At 40.1% G+C, this 19633-nt stretch overlaps 2 protein-coding genes across 4 annotated transcripts in view; one reads left to right on the forward strand and one right to left on the reverse strand.

The window, feature by feature from the left end:
• The window catches only part of iqgap2 (IQ motif containing GTPase activating protein 2), a 35241-nt gene that overhangs the window by 9169 nt on the left and 6439 nt on the right, over positions 1 to 19633 (reverse strand). For 2 of the 3 annotated variants that reach the window (XM_056376255.1, XM_056376254.1), the window contains 22 exons: positions 16542 to 16698; positions 15891 to 15968; positions 14478 to 14554; positions 12174 to 12241; positions 10463 to 10576; positions 10127 to 10305; positions 9204 to 9291; positions 8760 to 8923; positions 8063 to 8150; positions 7665 to 7828; positions 7346 to 7506; positions 6719 to 6843; positions 6401 to 6564; positions 3298 to 3324; positions 2890 to 2980; positions 2109 to 2276; positions 1839 to 1981; positions 1449 to 1619; positions 1196 to 1279; positions 893 to 964; positions 729 to 798; positions 104 to 312 (listed from right to left, as the gene is read on the reverse strand). In XM_056376255.1, coding sequence (XP_056232230.1) covers positions 104 to 312; positions 729 to 798; positions 893 to 964; positions 1196 to 1279; positions 1449 to 1619; positions 1839 to 1981; positions 2109 to 2276; positions 2890 to 2980; positions 3298 to 3324; positions 6401 to 6564; positions 6719 to 6843; positions 7346 to 7506; positions 7665 to 7828; positions 8063 to 8150; positions 8760 to 8923; positions 9204 to 9291; positions 10127 to 10305; positions 10463 to 10576; positions 12174 to 12241; positions 14478 to 14554; positions 15891 to 15968; positions 16542 to 16698 — 2662 coding nt within the window. The remainder of the gene's footprint in view (positions 1 to 103; positions 313 to 728; positions 799 to 892; positions 965 to 1195; positions 1280 to 1448; positions 1620 to 1838; positions 1982 to 2108; positions 2277 to 2889; positions 2981 to 3297; positions 3325 to 6400; positions 6565 to 6718; positions 6844 to 7345; positions 7507 to 7664; positions 7829 to 8062; positions 8151 to 8759; positions 8924 to 9203; positions 9292 to 10126; positions 10306 to 10462; positions 10577 to 12173; positions 12242 to 14477; positions 14555 to 15890; positions 15969 to 16541; positions 16699 to 19633) is intronic. The other variant, XM_056376256.1, reaches the window with a different exon arrangement.
• f2rl2 (coagulation factor II (thrombin) receptor-like 2) lies at positions 3351 to 6166 on the forward strand. Its single transcript, XM_056376257.1, has 2 exons — positions 3351 to 4344; positions 4767 to 6166. Exons 1-2 carry the CDS (start codon positions 4206 to 4208, stop codon positions 5828 to 5830), a joined length of 1203 nt encoding a protein of 400 aa, XP_056232232.1. The 5' UTR covers positions 3351 to 4205; the 3' UTR covers positions 5831 to 6166.

Here is a 19633-nt window from a genome sequence, read left to right on the forward strand (position 1 = left end):
AATCACAGGTCAAACTTAGGAGCCGTTACCAAGCAATGAATGATGTCAACCAACATGAAATAAATTTTCTTCCCTTGAACACATAAAAGTAATGATTGTCAACCTGCAGAGTGATCCTGTTCTTCACCAGCAGTCCAATCTTAATGTCCATCAGGTTCAGGTCTTTCTCCATCTGCTGATTGGAGCGAATCTTGGTGACCACTTCTTCCCTGAGCCGTGTCACTTCCTGCTCCTCCTGCAGATCCAGGGGACTCTGCTCCAGCAAGTGGACAAACTTACGCACCACTGACAGAGGAGGATCCTTGGCTCCAGCTAACGTTTGGCACATAAGAAAATCAGCAAAAGCCCTGGTCACAACTCTTTTAAACACACACACACAATGATATTTTTAATGTTGCCATCAAGTGTTATGCTTTTGTTGGGGGCTGGGCAATACAGACATAATCACAACATTGTCACAATGTTTTTGGCCAAATAACTCAATAACAACATCTAAATACTGCTATAACTTAGTAATGGCACTTGCTTTCATAAGACACAATTTTTTTATACAGAGAAAAATTTGGAAAAATAAAATCATAAACAATGTGAGTGTGATTACTAAACTGGTAGAACTAGAGCAGTCAGATAAGCTCACATAATCAAAATTACATACAATTTCTAGTCTCACATTACAATGTTGATATTATATCAGACAGCTCAGAGTGTCAAATGCTTTTTTAACTCACTCAGGGTTCTGTAGTCATCTCTGGCTTTGTTGGCCTTTAGAAAAGCCTGGATCTTCACAATTTGTTTTTCCTAAAAACACAGATAGCAATGAGCCTTACACAACACGGAACACACAGCGAAAAAACCAAAGGATGCCACGCTGACTGACTGAAGTGATACTCACATGATCTTTGAAGAACTGTAACCTCTGATTGTATTTACGTTTGGCTTTCCACATCTTCACCAAGGACTGGATCTAAAAACATCAAGTGTTTTATGTCAGGTCTTTGATTTCAAAGCAACAGTATTACTGTTATGTACATGCAAATTAATTTATTGTGTGTCAACAGCTCCCAGCTACAACAATTCTTTCAATTTGTCGCTGATGATTTTCAGAGACATTTACAAGAAAGAAAGGGGCACATAGCTTTACACTTGTCTATTCACTCAGTAAGTGATTCATTTTTTTTTTTTATAGATTTATTACCTTGACAACAGAAGAAACATTTTTCTGAAGCAAATTCATTCTGTCTTTGTACATTTTCCTTTGTTTGTGACCCTTCCAGCAAGCCTGCAGGGGAAAAACATTATCAAAAATATACATGGAAGCATACTGAAAGTTGTGTGTTTTACATCAGTTATACAAATGATGTAAACATCAAAATGCATAGTCAGTATACTGTTTGTAAAGTCAAGACATTAGTCATTATTCACAGGTTCACAGTGGAGCCACACACTACCTGCAATTTGACAACATGTGGTTCTTGTTGGCGTAAATACTCCATTCTTTGGGCGTGCTTTTTCCTGACCAGGTAACCTCTGATCCTCGCCTGCAGCTGGGTCACGAGGGATTCATTGGCCATCCATAGCTGTTCCCGGTTATATTCTGCAGTCACGCAGCTGACAACAGTCTGAGGGGAAAAGGCATGTTTCTGGGTTTTAAATCAGTCCCATCATGGGAATGTACTGTGACACTAAAAACATGTTTTCACTTTGTCATTAAGTTTTACTGAGGGTAGATTTGAGGGTAAAAATGGCAATTTCATCCATTTAAAATGAAATCTACATGCAAAAGTAAAAGGGCTCTGAATACTTTCTGAGTCAGCATTAAGTTGCAAAGCAGGGAGTACCTGGATTTCCTCTTTACTGAGCTGGCCACCATTGTGTTCAAATTCTTCAGGCTCCTCCCAGGTGCCCTGTCCAGTCTTCAGGTTATAGTAGTAGTCATATCTGTCCTTGGTGCAATGTTTTACCCACACACTATCTGGGTTGCCTGGAGCAAAGAAAAAAGCGCTTCTTTAGACACTGAACTTTTTATTGACCACCAACTCTGAACCACTTAAGTGTCAGACTCTTAAACACAGAGCATCCTTTCTGGTGATACTTGTAAATCCAGTTACCTTCAGTAGCACCGTCACTTTGTCTCTGCACCAGTTCAGCCTGGTATGTGTCAGCACATTCAGGCAGCACCGCTCTCAGTCCTGCACTGGGAGCCTGCAAAGACTTCAGTGTATTCTGGGAGTCGCCCTCGGCCACCTTCCTGTTAATATCAGCTACTGCTCCAGCCACTGGTCAAGTAAACAAGATTGAACCAAAGAAGCAGTCACGTTGTGCTGAGTCAAACATGAAAACAACACAGTAAATGCACAGTAGAAAATATCGAATAAGCAAGTAATGTGGCTATTAAAAAATAATGCCAATGGCATAATGGCAGTGTGTATGTAAGTGAAAGTGCATGGTCTCAATTCCAGCGACATTTTGTGTCCTCATTTCAATGTCAAATTCCCATAAACTAGTAAAAGGCGGAACTGCCAGATAACAGAGCTGTTCAGAGAGAAAACATCTGCAGGAACAGAACGTTATTCTGTACATTTGCCTCAGTAACACAACAAAGCCTGCCATGATACTCATATAAATAATGTCAGATTATGTATTATATGATCACAAAACACTGTACCATGATTCATGCCAATACTGAAACAAGCTCTAAGTATTAATTTAGAACAGTAATGAACCCGTTAAGTCAGAGTTGTGTGGTGATCCGAAAATAATGCACAACCTGGACAATCAGAATATTGTATTATATGTGCTTATAATTGAGAGGAATTAACTGGGCCTGAATCAACTATTGTTTAAAGTGGTGAAGATATGGATGAGTGAATTTCAACTCTGGGTACATACATGTGAGAGCCTCCTCTTCATCCTGGTTGGCTGAGAGTATGGCCTCTTGGATTTGGTCCAGCCACAGTACCGCAGACTCATCTCCAGAGCTCTGCAGTCAGAGAAAAAGTACAGGGTCATTTCTCTTATTTTTAGGAGAGAAAAACAAAACCATACTTTAGACGCACGAGGCATTGTTCACGTGTAGCTGCACAATACTAACTTGATATCAGATTAGAAGTCTTTTGAAGAAATTTTAGTCAAGACATTCAACGTCAAGGTTAGAAATTTCAAAAGTCATCAAGTTAGGATTGTAGATTTTTGCATATGCCGTGTTTAGTTCTATAGCAACAGCACTTCATTGCAACACTGATTACCAACACTACACAAGCTGGTGCTATTAGAGCAACAGCAAATAATAGGCAGTACCATTTCCCCTGTGTCCAGAGGTAAGATCTAAGGAAAAGGAAAAAATATAGTGAATAATGATTAACAATACTTACACTATAAACACACACCATATCCTCAACTCCACTCAATCAACCACTTTGTACTAAAAATCAGACCCTAACATTGTAACATCACAAAAAGCACAATGAATGTTTATTCAGCCTAATTTTGTATTTGTTCTTAGACTAACTTTAGAAAATTCTGCTGGGGATTGAGGCCACGGGGCCAACAGGACGGAAGTTATCATTAAAACACTGAGCTGACTGACTTTATTTATATCTGTATCTGACTGATAATTTCCCAGCCAACTGTTCATGTTTTGAGAGAAGATCAGCCTTGCTCCTCCAACAATGCAATGGCAAAAAAAATGTGGCTGCAAAAGAAGCATTTTCCTTATAGTTGTTAATTATATAAGTGCATTTCTTCATTTGTGACACCACTTCAGTGTAAAGTTTATGTGACAAACCAGAGAGACATTAATGCACAACACGGTATAATGTATGATGCAATAGTATAGTATAGTGTAGTAGCATACATTTTCATGCAAATACAGAAGCTTACAATATCCAAAAAAACCTATCAGAGTGATTCCTCAATTCCATACCATAAAATTACTTATTGTAACAGTAATCAGTATAATTTGTTGAGCTGTTTATGAACCACTGAGCAGTGTCCTCCCACCCCAGTGAGTCAGTGGGCAGTCACTGGCAGGCAGAGAGACGATTCAGTTTTCAAGCCTGAACAGGAAAGCACCGTACAAACAGAGAAGCATTCAACACACAATAGCGGGACAGCTGAGGCTGAGAGCACACCATTATATCAGTTCTACTGTTGCGCTGTAGACATGCTAAACGGCAAATTTCACTGGTGGAAAACTCCTGTATTAAATGAAAAGAAGCAACACCGAGAGAGGTGAAGACAAGAAACCTTTGAAGACTCTGGGCCACAGACTGAAGAGTGATATGGCAGAACTTCTGCCAGGATTACTCATTTGTCTGATGGCAGTGCAGACCATTCAGCATGATGGTAAGTTCATTACCAATACTTTGAAAAACAAGTTATACAAAAGGATAACTGGATTTGTCTTTTTAGGCCAGGGTCCAAAATGAGATATTTGCACTTGTGCTTTTTTGAAACACTTAGTCATTTTGGTAACACCAACTGCTTAAGGACTCATTTTCCAGATCAAAGTTCCAAAATATTTGTAAGTTATAAAATATTGAAATAAATATGTACTAATGTATATTTTTATTATTGAAATGTCTGTTTCCATTGCAAAAAATAAATTTAACTTCAAAGTATTTACTAAAACACTAGATGACAACAGGCAGCATGACTAACTACATTTTATGTTTTACTGTAGTTTGAAATGTACTTTAAAAATAAATAAATACATAAATAAAGTTGTCTTAAAGCCATGAACATTGTTTTTTCCTACCCATTTATAGGAAATGGAACCAGGACCAAAACCAGTATTTCAACTGGTGCAATACCAAAAACCTTCAAGGGGAGGATGTACAGACTTAATCACACAAACCATCTGCCAGCTCTCCATCCCAGCACAAAGCCTTGGCTCTATGTGAACCCAGAGGACCCAGTGACAGCCTATACCACAGGGATCCTCAGTACCTCGGTCATACCTTCATCATACATTCTGGCCATGCTTGTGGGTATCCCCTCCAATGCCTACATTCTGGGCTTCCTCAGAGTCAGACTCAGAGCAAAGTCCATGTCCACAGTGGTTCTTTACCTGAACCTGGCCTTGTCCGACCTGCTGCTCCTGCTTTCGCTGGCGCTGCGTGTTCACTATCACTTCAACGGAAACAACTGGATGTTTGGGGAAATCTCTTGCCGGCTTATCACAGCCTTGTTTTACAGCAATGTTTACTGTGCAGCTCAAACAATAGCATGCATCAGTCTGAAGCGCTACCTGGCTGTGGTCAGACCATTTTTGTACAGAAGGCTGACTAAAACTACGCTGGCAGTGGGGACATGCTTGGTTGTATGGTTCCTGTTTGGGGCTGCTATTGTGCCTGAGCTCCTCGTTAGGCAGAGCTACCAGGTTACCCAGCTGGGGGTCACCACCTGCCATGATGTACTTCCCCTAGAAGAAAAATCCCATTCCCCGTTGGTGCTATACAGGCTGATGCTGGTTTGTCTGGGCTTCATAGTACCCTTCCTGATTTGTATCTATACCCATGTGGTAGTGGTATACCACTTAAGGCAATCTGGTTGTGATTGGAGACCTTTTATCAGGGTCAGCACTCTGGTCTTTGTCATCTTTGTGGTGTGTTTCTTGCCTAGTGGCATCCTGCATATCGCCCACTACATCCGTCTGTTTTCCAGCGGGGACGACAGACTGTATGGATACTACAGAGTAGCGGTGTGTCTCTGCTGCTTCCACAGCTGTCTGGATCCCTTCCTGTGTTTGCTTGTTTCCAAGACGGCAACCTCAGAGCTACAATTCATTTCCCTCCGTGAGAAACCTCAGAGACCTGCAGTTATGGCATGAGACTGGATGACTGTGTACAGAAAATAAACATGTCCCTGCTGGACCATTGTTGGGGCACAGCGGGGAAGCACAAGGAGCAAGGATGTGAGAGTTAAGACTTTGTATAGTACCAGAAAAGGAAAAAAATTAACTATACAAGCATAACAATGTAAGAATGGTAACTTGGTGGCACAGTGTCACAGTATGTTGACAACTATAATCAATCCTCTATCTTGCTTTGTCAGGAGGATATTAAAATACATAAATAGACAATATTAATATGGATATTTACTCTTGTTCTTCCAATTTTTCATTACATGTAAAATATGTACATTAAAGTTCTAAATCAACAATGAAGCAACTCAGTTTCATAAAAATGTAGTAATATATAATAATACAGTCAAGGCAGTGATGAGAGGCTGCTGGGTATCTCCAATAAAACTATTAAGTATCAGAAAGTTATAGTATGTGGTTACATCATTGGTTTATTCAACCATTTTTGCATATTTTGCACTCTGAGGATGTGGGAGATGCAAGCACATTTCTCTACTCAAATCCTAAATAAATTAAACAAAACCAGCATCACATTACCTGGCAAAGAAGTTGCTTGGTATATTGTAGGACATCATGGTAGTGTTTGGCTGTAGCTGGGTTCACACCAGTCAACTTGGCTGTAGGGAGGAGCAGGGCAGCAAGTGTCTGGTGATGATCACGTGAGTTAAGTGCCTCATTGATCTCAGCGATGGCTATGATGCCTGGAGGCAGAGGACAAGACACATTTGAAACTTGATCAGTCACTGTGTTTAATTCATTGTGTGATTACAAAAATTGCCAGGCTGCACCTAAAATAATACTTTTCCAAGGATTCAAACTGCTGGCCAGTTTATTTGCTGCCCAGCACAAACTTACGTTCGTGCTCTTCATGGACCTGAACGTTGACTGCGTCGATGCACTTCTGAACATCATTCCAGGTGAGAAACTCTTGGCCATTGGCAAGGGTCTCAGCTCGCTGTTTGATGAGTGTGTCAGCATACCTGACGGGGAGTGCCATGGAGAATGTCAAAACGGTTTCCTGACATCAAATGAGTCACTACTCAGTAGCCCACCCTGGTGTTAATAGGTAACAGTTGAGAGAGACTTGAAGTGGATTGACCTACAACCTAAAGAGATTCTTCCTAAAAATAAATCTTTTAATCAAATTTGTTTCTCTTAAAAACATATCTGCATAATTTAACAACAACAAAACAAAATAGTAAATCAGAAAACAGAACAGGGTCACTACCAGCATTAACAAATATGACAGCAGGGCAATTAGGAGGCTACGGTTAACTAGAGAACAGCTTCACGCTGGAGATGGTAAAGTCTTGCTCAAGGACATTTCAGTCAGACAAATGTTTGCAGAAGAGAACCTTGAACCTGCAGTCACAAACCTGCTACCAAATGGTACACATACAACTGGTGTTCCTAGTACCTGTTTGACACTGATACCTTTTGCCCATCAGTAGTCCACAGCTATCTGTCCTGCAGTGAACTTACCTGTTGAGGTTGTCTTGGTCCATATTGGTGAAGCCAAGCGGAGAATCTGTTAGTTGCTCAATCACAGCCTGGGGGTCTTTGGTGTCCAGCACCTCGTTCAGCACTGCTACAGCTGACAGCATCTCCACAGCTACACTCAGCTCCTCGTGGCTCAGGCCAGACTAATAAACATAAAGGTCTGGATCACAAGCATGAATTGACATTTAACTGCAATATACTTTCCCATTTGTGGTCTCAGTCTTTTGGGCCCGCACTGTATATCTAGCACAGACACATATCTGTCCGAGCATGTGTCAAAATTTTAAACATGATGTCTCACCCGCCCGCCTTGTAGCTGCAAACTGAAAAGTTCGGCCTGATAGAGGTTGGCAGCAGTTTGGTAGACAATTGGCAGTTGTGCCTCAGGGTTCATCAGCTGCTCTGCCGTCTCAACTGCATTGCCAAGGCGAATGGCAGTATTGATCGCAGCAACTGCGTCCAGTTCTGGTCAAGAAAATTTTCAGTCAGTCAGTCACAGATGTTTTTCAGTAACCTGAATTCAATTTTCCAAAGGTATCTCAGTATGAAAATTATGCTATTAAACTTGAAATACAATTATACACTGAAAAGAAAATTTTGTGAGTGTTGAAAAACTAGCTTGTGAATACAAATATTATTTTCAACTGACCAGTAATCACTGATAATACACATCCATGGTAAGTAACAAAAGGTGCTTACTTCGTTTCTCAGCCTCGGCAAAGTCATTGCAAGAGCTGACAACTCGCTGAATCTCCTCTTTGTCCACCATCACAGCTCTCCCTCCATCCTGCAGCACAAAGATTAGAGTACACTATGGAGATACCACTAAGGTCTCATGGTTATGCAGTTTGTTTTAATGCAGGGCCATGGAGGACAAAGTGTCGGGGGGTGTCCATTCGAACTGAAGTTACAGTGGCTGAGTAGTTTTTTATTCTCTGAAGGTGTGATTATACTTCTTTATAACATTGTGTGTTCACTGCCTGAGTAATGAAACAGCATAGCAGCAGCTAGAGTCCTAAATCAACATTTACACTAAATCTCCTCAGCCAAAGAACTGCTGTGCACCCAAGTGGAGTTTCTGTTAGATGGAAAACTGAAAAATTCATTTTAGAAACGATGCTGTAAGCATTTCTATGTTTCCATAGAAATGTGCCTGATTTGTTTCTGTGGCTTGTAAGTATCAGTCATTCTCAACTGTGGCCCAGAGGAACCCTAAGAACTATTTTTTTTTTTTTTTTTTTATTCTCCCTATCTAATAAGGGCTTATATACTACATGTCTCTAACAACTGCAAATAAATGCAATTAACTGACAGCTTGAAAAGAAAACAGAGGTGGTCTGGGTCCTGAGGGCCTGAGTTGGCAACAACTGAGCAATCAAGCTCTGAGTCAGTATACCTTGGATTTATGTTGGCAGTAGGTGGTAAAATGTTCCAGGTACCAGTGGCAGTTTGACTCCTGAACACCCAGCAGGGCCAGCGCTTCAAGCCTAAGTGCTGCCAACAGAGCAGCCTCGTCCTGGGCCGACACTGCTTCATTCACCTGCCTTACTGCTGCCTGGACTGGAGACAGTGAAAGACAGACGTCACTGAGGGATAATGTACTTTCTTTTCAATATCTTTCTGAGCAAGAAAAAAAGCACAGAAAAAAATAATTTATTGTAATTTCTCATTTTTTGGACTGCACATTCACTATTCTATATTCAGAGTTGACAAATGTCCTGTGTTCATATGCACCCACACTCTACACTGATTTTTTTTTCTTGTAAAAAGGCATGCCTTCATGACACTGGACAGTTTTATGAGGAAAGCATGTAAGGGTTGTGGGAGGGAAAGTCCTTACTGTTGACTAAGTCAATGCAACCCTGGATCTCCTGCTGTGTCAGTAGCTCCTCATAAACATCTCTTTCTTCAGTAGCAATCGAGGAACGCTAAGAGACAGACAAAGAAAAATAAATGCATTTATTAGATATTTGTTTCATATGGCATATTTAATTTGTACTTGGTGACATCAATTTCAATTTCCCCATTTATACTAATGAGGTTGCATATTTTACATATCACATTTTAGGTATTCGGTGTAAATGAACAACTCCTGTTTTGACAGTGTTAAGAGAATGGGAGGCGAGATGCCGGAGGGAGTGGAGGGTTAGCGTTTGGTAAAGCAAAGCTGACACTGCAGTCACTGGAATGTGCTGGCAAGGCAAGTGGAGTGAGTCAGTGCAGGCAACCCCTTTCAGAGCTCAGTCCTCTTCAGTTAATGTAGTTGTCAGTACACTGTAGTAAACGTCTACATTTTTTGCATTCCTTACATTTGGTTAGAAGATTATTCATGATGAGTCTCATCATTTACATTCTTCTATTTTGCACTTTCAGTTCAGTGCTACAACTTTCACAGCAACACTGAAGGTTCAGCATCTGCTGGTGGTCAACATACACCCAGGTCAACATACACCCTTAGACCACGCTTTGCAACCCTACTCCCAAAACTGTGCTGAATACAGATGTGACATATCATACAGTAGGTTTAATGGAATGGTGTTTTTATTGGTGATGCCAGTTTAATTTCATGGCACCAGACCAAAAGACAAGTGAAATAGAGTGTCAGCAATGTGTATGACATGAATATAGACAGTGAAAGTCACACAGAAGCTAATCAAGCCTGCTATCTAAGAAAAGCCGGTACTAATTTCATTACTTATAATTATAGAGATAAAATGACACTGAAACATTAGAGGTCACTAAGGTGTTTGTTCAGCCACTCACCCTCCCCGAGGACTGATCCTGCTTACGAGCCTTAGCCTTGCTCAGTGTGTCCTGATAGTCTTGGGCCAGATCTTCCTGGATGTTCCTCAGCATTGCGTTAAGATTGTTCAGGGCTCCCATCGTCACAGATGCCTGACCTCTGTCAACCGCCTCATTGATGGCAATCACAGCCGCATGCACTAAAGACAAGAGTGTATGAACACTTCAGTGTTGGCCAAAAATACATAAGGAAACAATACAAAATTAGTCAACTATGTCAGATGCTTTCTCTTCATCTTCTGAGGTTTCTGTCAAAACATCAATAGAAAAGGTCAATTAAAAGGTCAGAGGACTTACAGGCAGCCTCATCCACTGAGAGCTCATTGGCCAGGATACCTCCAATCTTACTGAAAGCCGGCATCTGAATGCCATACTTCTCCAACTCACTCCTCATGTTACTGATCTCTTCCTCTGGAAATGAGATGTATAGCATTGGCAGGGAAAATCAAACATAAAAGATACTACATGCAATACAAGTTACAAGTTACATGCAATAAGTTTTTCTCTCAGTTGCTTTGGCACAATCTGTAACATTTTCTGTTGCTTTCATTCAGAAGTCAAATTACTTAGTACAAATATCTTCAAATGATCCAATCACGCATTGTGTTAGCTTCTCTGGACAAAATGGATGAAGCCGTTTTTCTAATGATGTGTATAACCCTCAGATGTGTTCATCGACATGCTTGTGCGTAAATTCAAACTCAGAATATTTGAGCCTGCTGTCAAAGCCTTTCAAACATAGATGTTTCATAGTAATCTGGTATTGTCATAAAAAGAGTTGGTAACAGATTGTAGATGGTGAAACCACAAGGGTGAGTGACTGAGTTTTATGTAGCTACCACAGAGGTCAGACATGAAACAGGCAGACATCATAGAAGCACAACAGACCTCTCATACACAGGGAAGAATGTAAATATCCATGTGATGTTCTTGGTCAGAGGGGGAGTCAACACAGAGGGAGGACAGAAGCTCCATGCTTGCAGTAAGAACATCATGGCAGAGACATGTAGAGGAGGGATACACAGTGTACCATGTGTATTGTAAAGGCAACTATTTGATAAAATAATGTGACCAGACACAAAAGTGGTTGGACTGCCAACACTTTTTTCTATTTTTCTGGTACAAATTACTGTTAAATATGTTCCTTTACTTATTGTGAATAAAGGAACATACCAGTTGAGTCTGAGTCTGAGTACGCTGTTGAAAGTGGTGTTTTTATAACATGAGTTTATTCAGTTGTAGAGGATATTTGAATGAGACGTATAAAAACAACTTTATTGTCTTCTCATACTGACATAGTTGCTTTCCCATTTACACACAAAGGGACATTTCATTTTGGTAGCAATGATGAACTTGTTTTCAAAGTTATTTACTGTTTACGCAGGTTAACCGTTTTGAGTGATTGATAGACTTCTAACCAACGAAGGGTTGTGCTCCAGAGTAGTAGTAGTATTGCAGACTGCTCTCATTGTTTTGAGAAATACAACAGTGTTTTAGAAAATGTGCATAAGCAATTGAGAAAAATGTAACTTACAGTACAGCACTGAGATTTTTCCTAAAGTTAATTGTAAGTTAAAAATGATGCCCTGAGGTTTATTCAGCACAATCCATTGTCAACATGTTTGAATGTGGGTAGGTTTGTGTGTCCTGTTCAGTATTATTTGAATGGTCACAGGGAATATTTTGATTAACATGAAATGTTTGATCATCCAAACATCTAAATTACTGACAGGTAATTTCAACAAATGCCCATAAAACTTAACATGCTTGAGAGTGCATGATATAATTCGTTTCTGTTTTTCAATTAAATCCCAACAAGACTCAAAATTGCCTTCCACACCAAGAGGATTCTCATTAAGTGAACACATGCGCATGTCAGGATTTCAAAAAGCCCTACGGCAACATGTATTCTGCATTATAAAAGCATCAATAACATCATTGCTTCTTCTGCTGTTTTATAACTTTTGTGCTCCAGTTATACTTATATAATGATTTCAACAGGTGTTACCTGTAAAGGCCACTTTTCCCAGCAGGTCCTGAATCTGTGGTGCAATGCCCAGTTTATACAAGTACAAGCTGAAATAAAACATATGGGGATAAGGTTTATACAAATAAAAAGGAAGCAGTAAAAAGCTTGAAACATTCTGCAGCTCAACAGTCTGATATCATGAAACTGAAACTCTAGATTTGTTTTTTTCCCCTCCAGATTGTGAGTGTTCCTGATGGCTACCCCCCCTGTAGTGTCACATTTATACCACAGGGGGGAAGTGTTGACCCAGATTAGAATGAGTGGCCAGCAAACAGCAGGCTCAGTCCACCACTGAACAACAAATTCAACAAGCAGGTGGCTGGAAACTTCATCAAACTTTCATCTTCCCGCAGGTACCTGATAAGTGGTAATGAATTATAGATATTTAAGGCAGGTCTGGCATCAGCACTGCTCTCAAAGGAGCAGTTACCAAAGCTGGTTATCCTACCCTTTGGTCACAGTGTGTGTGTAAACATGAAATGCACTCTGTCCTTGGAACACAGGGGGCTTTATACAGCTATCTAAACTCTGCTTATACAAAGGGTAATGTTTTAACATGCAGGCAGCTGATTCAGTCTGAGATACAAACACAATAACAGCTGACTGGGGTTAATGAAGGTGGCCCATTACAAGCCACAGGGGTTACAGACAATCAGCTGACTAGCTTGGAGCAACTAGCTCTCTACAGACTCTGGACCCCCCTTGTTTTACATGTTTTCCTCTTAATTCTAAACAACAAATTAAGCCCTATGTCTCGACCTCATGCCAGAAGTGTTTTAAAATGCACTCGTAAGCTACAGTCTTTCCCTATTATTTTGTGTTCCCTTTCAATTTTCCAAACACACCGAGTGTGACGGAGCATCTGCCGATTTGCCTCCATGTCTGCATGTGTTTGTACCCAGGGAAGCAGAGTATTCACTAGGTCTTGCGGGACTTAAGCTGGATTCGCAGGAAGGAAGAGCACGTGTGTGCATAAGGAGGGAAGGAAACCAATTCTCCCAGGACCTGAACAAAACCCTACATCAGAGAAAACAATCCAAGTAGCTCACACAACCACTCCCTAAATCTGTGTTTGGCTCACTGGACGGGTCAGATAGATAAAACTGACTCTTGCACCAATGACCTAAAGTTAAACTGTTCAAGCCACCCATGTTATAATAAGACCACCAGCTCTATTAAAAAAAAACACTAAACCAGAAACTGTGACAAAAAATCTACACCTAGCACTGAGACAGTAAGTAAAGAGTTGAACAATGAAACCCCACATTTGATTTGCCAGAAAGCCCTTGGTGACATGCTGTAAAGAGGTTTATATACGCAGTGTGCTTGGAGCTGTTATGCTCTTCAAAGTGTCAAAACAAACTCAAATGAGAAACACTGAAAAATCTGAATGTAATTCCTACTTTGCCAATAATTGTTTGAGCAAACAGGCACTTGAGGTCCTGAAAGCATGAGCACTTGCAGAACATTGCATGAATAGCTGCCTATAGCTAAATGCACAGTGCTGTACAACATAACCTTGACCTTTTTAACACAAATCATAACGGATCTGTATTTTTCCTCACTGCCTTACATAAGTAGGAATAACATTTTCCAGTTCCTGTTTCATATCACTTACTAAGCACTGGTTCTCCTCTTGACATATAAATTAAAGGTTGAACTTAAATGGACACATAAAGAGGCCATGCATTAACCCCAGAGAGTAATAAAATATCTTGGTGTAGGCAGTTTCATACATTTGTCATTCTACATATGAGCTGTCCTCAAATGATGTGACTTAAATACTCTCTGCTCTGCGCATGCAAAATAACCACTACATGCCAAAGTCAAGCGTCAAAGCGTTTGACACTGTCTGCCATAACTGTTGAGTGAAAGGAAATGAATCTAAATTTGACAGTGTGTAACCTGTCAGTGACAGGAGTATGAGCAGACTACTGCTGCACACATGAATAAGTCAACATTTACAGACAAATGCAATGCCTGCTGAATGTAATCCGCCTAACAGCTCATGATTTTATTCTAGCTACCAGACACCAGCCCTTGGTCCTAAGGTCATCTATAACAATAGCAGTTTAGTCTACTGGCTTTCAGTCCTTTCAGTCCAAGCAAAGTCACACTCAATAGTCAGGTGTGGCACCTTCGGGGACAAGCAACTGGTTACCCTGCCGTTGCGCAAACAAAGGATTTTAGAGATGGGTGGCCAATTTTGCTGTCAGAGGAGAGAAATGCATGAAGACAGTAAAGTGAAAAATCACCATGTTTCTGGAATCCTTTTAGCCTTACCTCAGTGCGTGTATGCAGTACACCACCTTGGGCATGTTTTTGCGATCATACACATCTGTCGTTTCAGGATAGAATATCTGAAAGTAGAAACCACAGGAGTTATTAGTCACTCTTCTTCTATTAGTGTCTTGACACTCTTTATTCTGCTGCAACTGAACAGGATCCAGCAGTAATGCAATAAATACTAACAAGCTCATAATTGTATGTATAAATGTCAATACAAGAGATGAATCAACACCAATCTCTAACATTGTTTTCTAAAAGACTGAGGGTTACAAACTACACCATGCTTTATTGGACTGGCTTATATTTTACAGGTTTAATGTTTATGCTGGTGCTCTCCCCCTTTTATCACTACTCATGATACATATTCAGTTGTCCTAGTTTTTTTTCCCATACAGATCTCTCACAGATATTTACTTAATGTCTAAAACTTTGGCTAACCTTTACTTACAAATATATGACATCTTACATATATTCAGTTTAATGTTATCTCATACCTCACATGGTTTTGCTCAAAAACAGAGAATGATGCAACACAAAAAGCCTATGTGATTGTCATTGGATTGATTCAGCCTAAAGATAGCGTTGAAATTCGTTCTACAACTCTCGGAGGACAGATGACACCCTGTCCTAGTTTTGGAGCCTTCTCGATAGATGGATTCTGCTTTTTCTTAGTTGTAGCTACAAATTCTGAGTTCTTAGATAGTTTCTAATATGAGTATGTACGAAGCCCATGTACACACCAAAAAGCAAGTGCCTCCCAATCCCATAGGTTATGGTGCAAAGCATCACTTAAAGGGAATCTCAGTGGATGATATGTGTATCTTTCATATGATGTACATGGGTTTGTAAGACTGCTAATACACCGCTGAAGTGGTGAAACAACAGAAATGAATACATCATCTTACATAAAGCTTTACATACCAAAAGAAAAAAAACTTTGTCCAAAGCTTGACAAATAAAATCTGCAGAAAATAAACAACCTCAAACTAACAAGTCTTAGTAAGTGTCCATTTCTAAAAACAAGTCAAGTCTTTTGTAATCGTGAATGATTAATTAGTACTGCTGACATCACATGCTGCTGTGTTGATGAGAGCATTATTCCATGGTAAGTCCTGTCCTTGTATTTCAGATTGTTCGAGTTCAACGTATGGGTTGCGCCATCTTCAACCGTGTGTTACAGGGATGCAGACAGGATATTTTTTTAACTTAGCAAACCGCCGCACAAAATATCAACTGTTTATGACTTCATCTGCAAATGGGATACTGCCTGTAACAAAAGCTGCCATCTCTTAAAGGTGTGATGACTTTAAAAGCAGGCTCAAATGGGTCTGTACACTGTACATTTTTGTACGCATGTTTGTTAAACAGGGAGTGCGTGTTTCATAGATGGCTGTGTAAGCCCCTTACCTTGGGGAGGCCCACTGACTCCATAGCTCTGAGCCACTGCACTGTGTTGTCGGTGTGTCTGAAGTGCAGCCCTGTGCTCTAGAGATGGAAATAGTTGTGCAGACAGAAATGTAGCCACATATTTATGAGGAATTGCAAAGAAATGATTCAAAACCTTTCCACTGCACTAAATGAAAAACCTAAAAACTATAATGCACCAGTGCTGCTGCATTACAGTAAAACAAACTTATCATCAAGTAAATTTTTAAAAAATCAATTAAAACACACACAAAATCTGAGCTGGCCCTCAGATACCTAAAATCATCATACTGGATTATAGCATTGATTGTCTGAAAAGGTTTGTTTAAAATTTATCAAGGGAAAAAAAAAAAAATCAAGCTGAAAGTCAAGCCAAAAATCTCACTCAGCTATTTTTGTAGTTTACTCTATTAGCACAGCTGCATGTTTCAGTGAGGCCCTAACACTCGCCTGCCACGTTTCTCCCTTTCCTGTGTGGCCATTTAAACTGTCAGGAAGTGCCTGAAAGAACTGAGAACAGTCATCCTGCCTGCTATGATGTAAGCTGGTGAGGAATGCAAATATAGTACAACTATGACCCTACCTAAAGAGGGAAGACGGAAACAGTTTAAAGGCAAAAGAAAGGAGATTTACCTTATAACGGGTCTGATCTCTGTCATAGATCCTTTTCTCTGACACCATTTTGGGGGCAAAAAAATTGCCAAGTTTGCCAAGGTAGACGCCATTCCTCAGTCCCTCTTCCAATTCTGTGGTAGGGGGCAAGTCCTCCTCTAGGCAGGCCTCCATCCACCTGAAAGTACATAAATATTGACCTCAGATCAGGCATAGGATTTTCTAATATTCATCACTAGCAAATAAATAAATAAATGAATAATTAAAGTCTAAGCGAGGATCTTCATGGCTTAATGTAAAAGCTTAAAATTGGACAACTATCTGAAATTATTGCTCGACTTGCTGAGGTGAATATAAATAAAAGATGAGAAAAATCTACTCTCATTAGGAAAGTACAGTTATTCGTCTGAGTAACTGGTACAACTTCCTGTGAAATCTCCAGAGCATTAAAATCCCACGCTCAATTTACTGACTTCTGTATAACAATTAAAACCATGTTATGGTTGCATTCAGAATATAAACAAACATCAGTCTAGTCTATTTACTCTGCCACCTGAGATCTTAGCAGAAGAAGAAGTAGTACAATATTCTTTCATTACGCACCAGTGTCGTCGGTGCTATAATTAACTGAAAGGTTTTTGGTTAAACAGAGCAACAAAGTAGTCTGTTGACCCGAGAGAACTGGGCATTGTTACAGGCAACACCCACACTGTGCCCAGCATGCTTTAGGAAGGGGGCTGTGGACAGATTTGCAGTCCAAGCTTTGGTTAGTCTTAGTCTTCCTTTTCATGTGGAAAATTTGAGGTTAAAGAGGTAAACAGTGAGCAAGATAATATGATACTACTTCAATTCATCTAGAGCATAAATTGATCACTGGCAAAGGTTCATCTCACAATATTTGTGTGATCATGAGTGAAAGTGAATCACTACATGAGGTGACCACGGAGACATTTGAAAAAGTAAAAACTAAATAGTGAATATTCAGTTTATGTTAAAACAATGCTGGCCATCTTTCAAACTGATGTCATTTCCCTCTGAAAGGTTGAATAGTCGCTTCAGAGCAGGAGTCTCTGACTCCCAGACTATTCCCAGAGATGTTAGGAAAAAGCCATTCCTAAGACCTGGTGAATGATTTGTGAGCACAGTGAATCATCATGGTCTGAAAATCTGTTACACATTATCTTACTGCCTGGAAGTGACACCATATTTATTACTATGGTTACACCTCCGTCCCGATGGTCCCACACTAAAAAAAACTAAAAAATTTGAAAGTTGTTACCCTGCTGCTCATCATCTTACAACTAAGTTTATCTTTTGCAAAATAAACTGTGTGCAGTGCTCAGTGATTTAGCTTGCTTATGTTTCATTTAAGAGTTTCATCATAGCAGCAACTCCTGTCTTCTTTCAGTCTTAAAGCAATAGAGCGTTCCCTCCTACATGCACATCCTCAGACACCTTGTTTGGGTTAATTATACAGATCCAGTCTGCCGAAATCTGTGTCAGCACATTAAGGACAACCACAACACACCATGTACAAACCCAGTGAGGTGTGTAGGTTTGGTACCTTGAGGAATAAGCATCTGCGTAACCATTTATTTCACCTGATGCTGTAGATTATGCAAGAAGAAGACCTCTGTCATACTACAGTGTTTTATAAGATGGAGAGCACAGACAGCCACTGCATTTGCTATGGTAAAGTATTTCAGGCGTGTTAATATTACGACATGTGAGATGAGCTAGCTCTTCCTGTAGAATAATTTGTGATACACCATTTCTCCCCACATGATGAATGCATTTTACAGTCAAAGCTCAGGTTCAGGGATCAAGGATCAAGAAATTATTACATGGCTCTTTATCAGAGATTGGAACCTGGTGGATGGATTTGTTAACAATAGTTAACAACAACAGTAATCTTTGGTCCATATGTGCATGGTTAGGATTACCAGGAACATACTCCCTTCCCAATGCTGATGACCAACACTGATGTTATGTAGGCATTTTTGGGCCTGGTATCAAGTAGTTGCTATTGTTACATCAATGTAATGATGTGTCAGTCACCCTCAACAACCACACTACGTTGCCTGTGAGGGAAAACCCATTTGGCACTGAATGACTATGAAATGGATACAGACACACAGCGTTCTCTCTCTCTCTCTCTCTCTCTCTGCCAACCAAGCCAAAGTGGTGATACAAACCAAAATCCAGACAACTTACTGAATCATGTCATATCACAAGTGAAATGACACATTGCTGGGGATCAAATGCAGATGATTACTGATAGAAAAGAAATCTGATTTAAAAAATAAAATAAATAAATAAATTGTCGGCGGGAGCACGAAAACATAGTCAAAAGGAACATCCTGCATGGGTAACAAGAGCTCTCCGGTGAAACTTCACTTCCTGTACTTAAAACAATGTAGAGAGCATGTGTCTCCTGAAGCAGGACAGGCTAGTAACCTTGTTTACAACCCTCTAAAGCAGGCCTTCCTGTCATTGTCCACTCTGTGACCCATCGGGCTAAACAAGACACAGCTTTCTGGACTCTAGGACTTAAGTCTGTCACATCCCAACACAATATTAGTGAACTACACTCTTTTGCTTTGAGCTGCAGTATTTCTGTCTAAACTGAGAGCCTTCTTGCGTCATTTAGCTTAGTCATGCTGGTCATGAGTTTGAGTGTGTGCGCGTAGAGTGCCTAAAAAATTGGATATTATCATTCACTGAAAAAACATGCTCTACATAGCCTAAGAGTGGACCTGTATCAAAGCAAAACTGAAAAAGCTACAAATGTAAACCATCAACTGTTTACCCTCCAGTGAGGGTACAAAGTCTTGTTGCCGAAACCTCTGTGTGTGTGTGTGTGTGTGTGTGTGTGTGTGTGTGTGTGTGTGTGTGTGTGTGTGTGTGTGAGGGTGTGTCTATCAACTGACAAAAACACCAACAAAGTTAAAAATGTAGGGGACTTTGAACAGGAGAGCATGTGGGTAATCTACTGTATAAAGATTTCTGGTTCATATGTGCCATATAGCAGCAGCAAATCAGCCAGTAAGAATGACTTTGAATCGACTTTATGTCATCTGGCTGTAGCAGTAAAGTGACGATTTTTCTCTCTC

The sequence above is a fragment of the Seriola aureovittata genome, chromosome 5 (assembly GCF_021018895.1).
Source record: "Seriola aureovittata isolate HTS-2021-v1 ecotype China chromosome 5, ASM2101889v1, whole genome shotgun sequence".
Taxonomy (NCBI): domain Eukaryota; kingdom Metazoa; phylum Chordata; class Actinopteri; order Carangiformes; family Carangidae; genus Seriola; species Seriola aureovittata.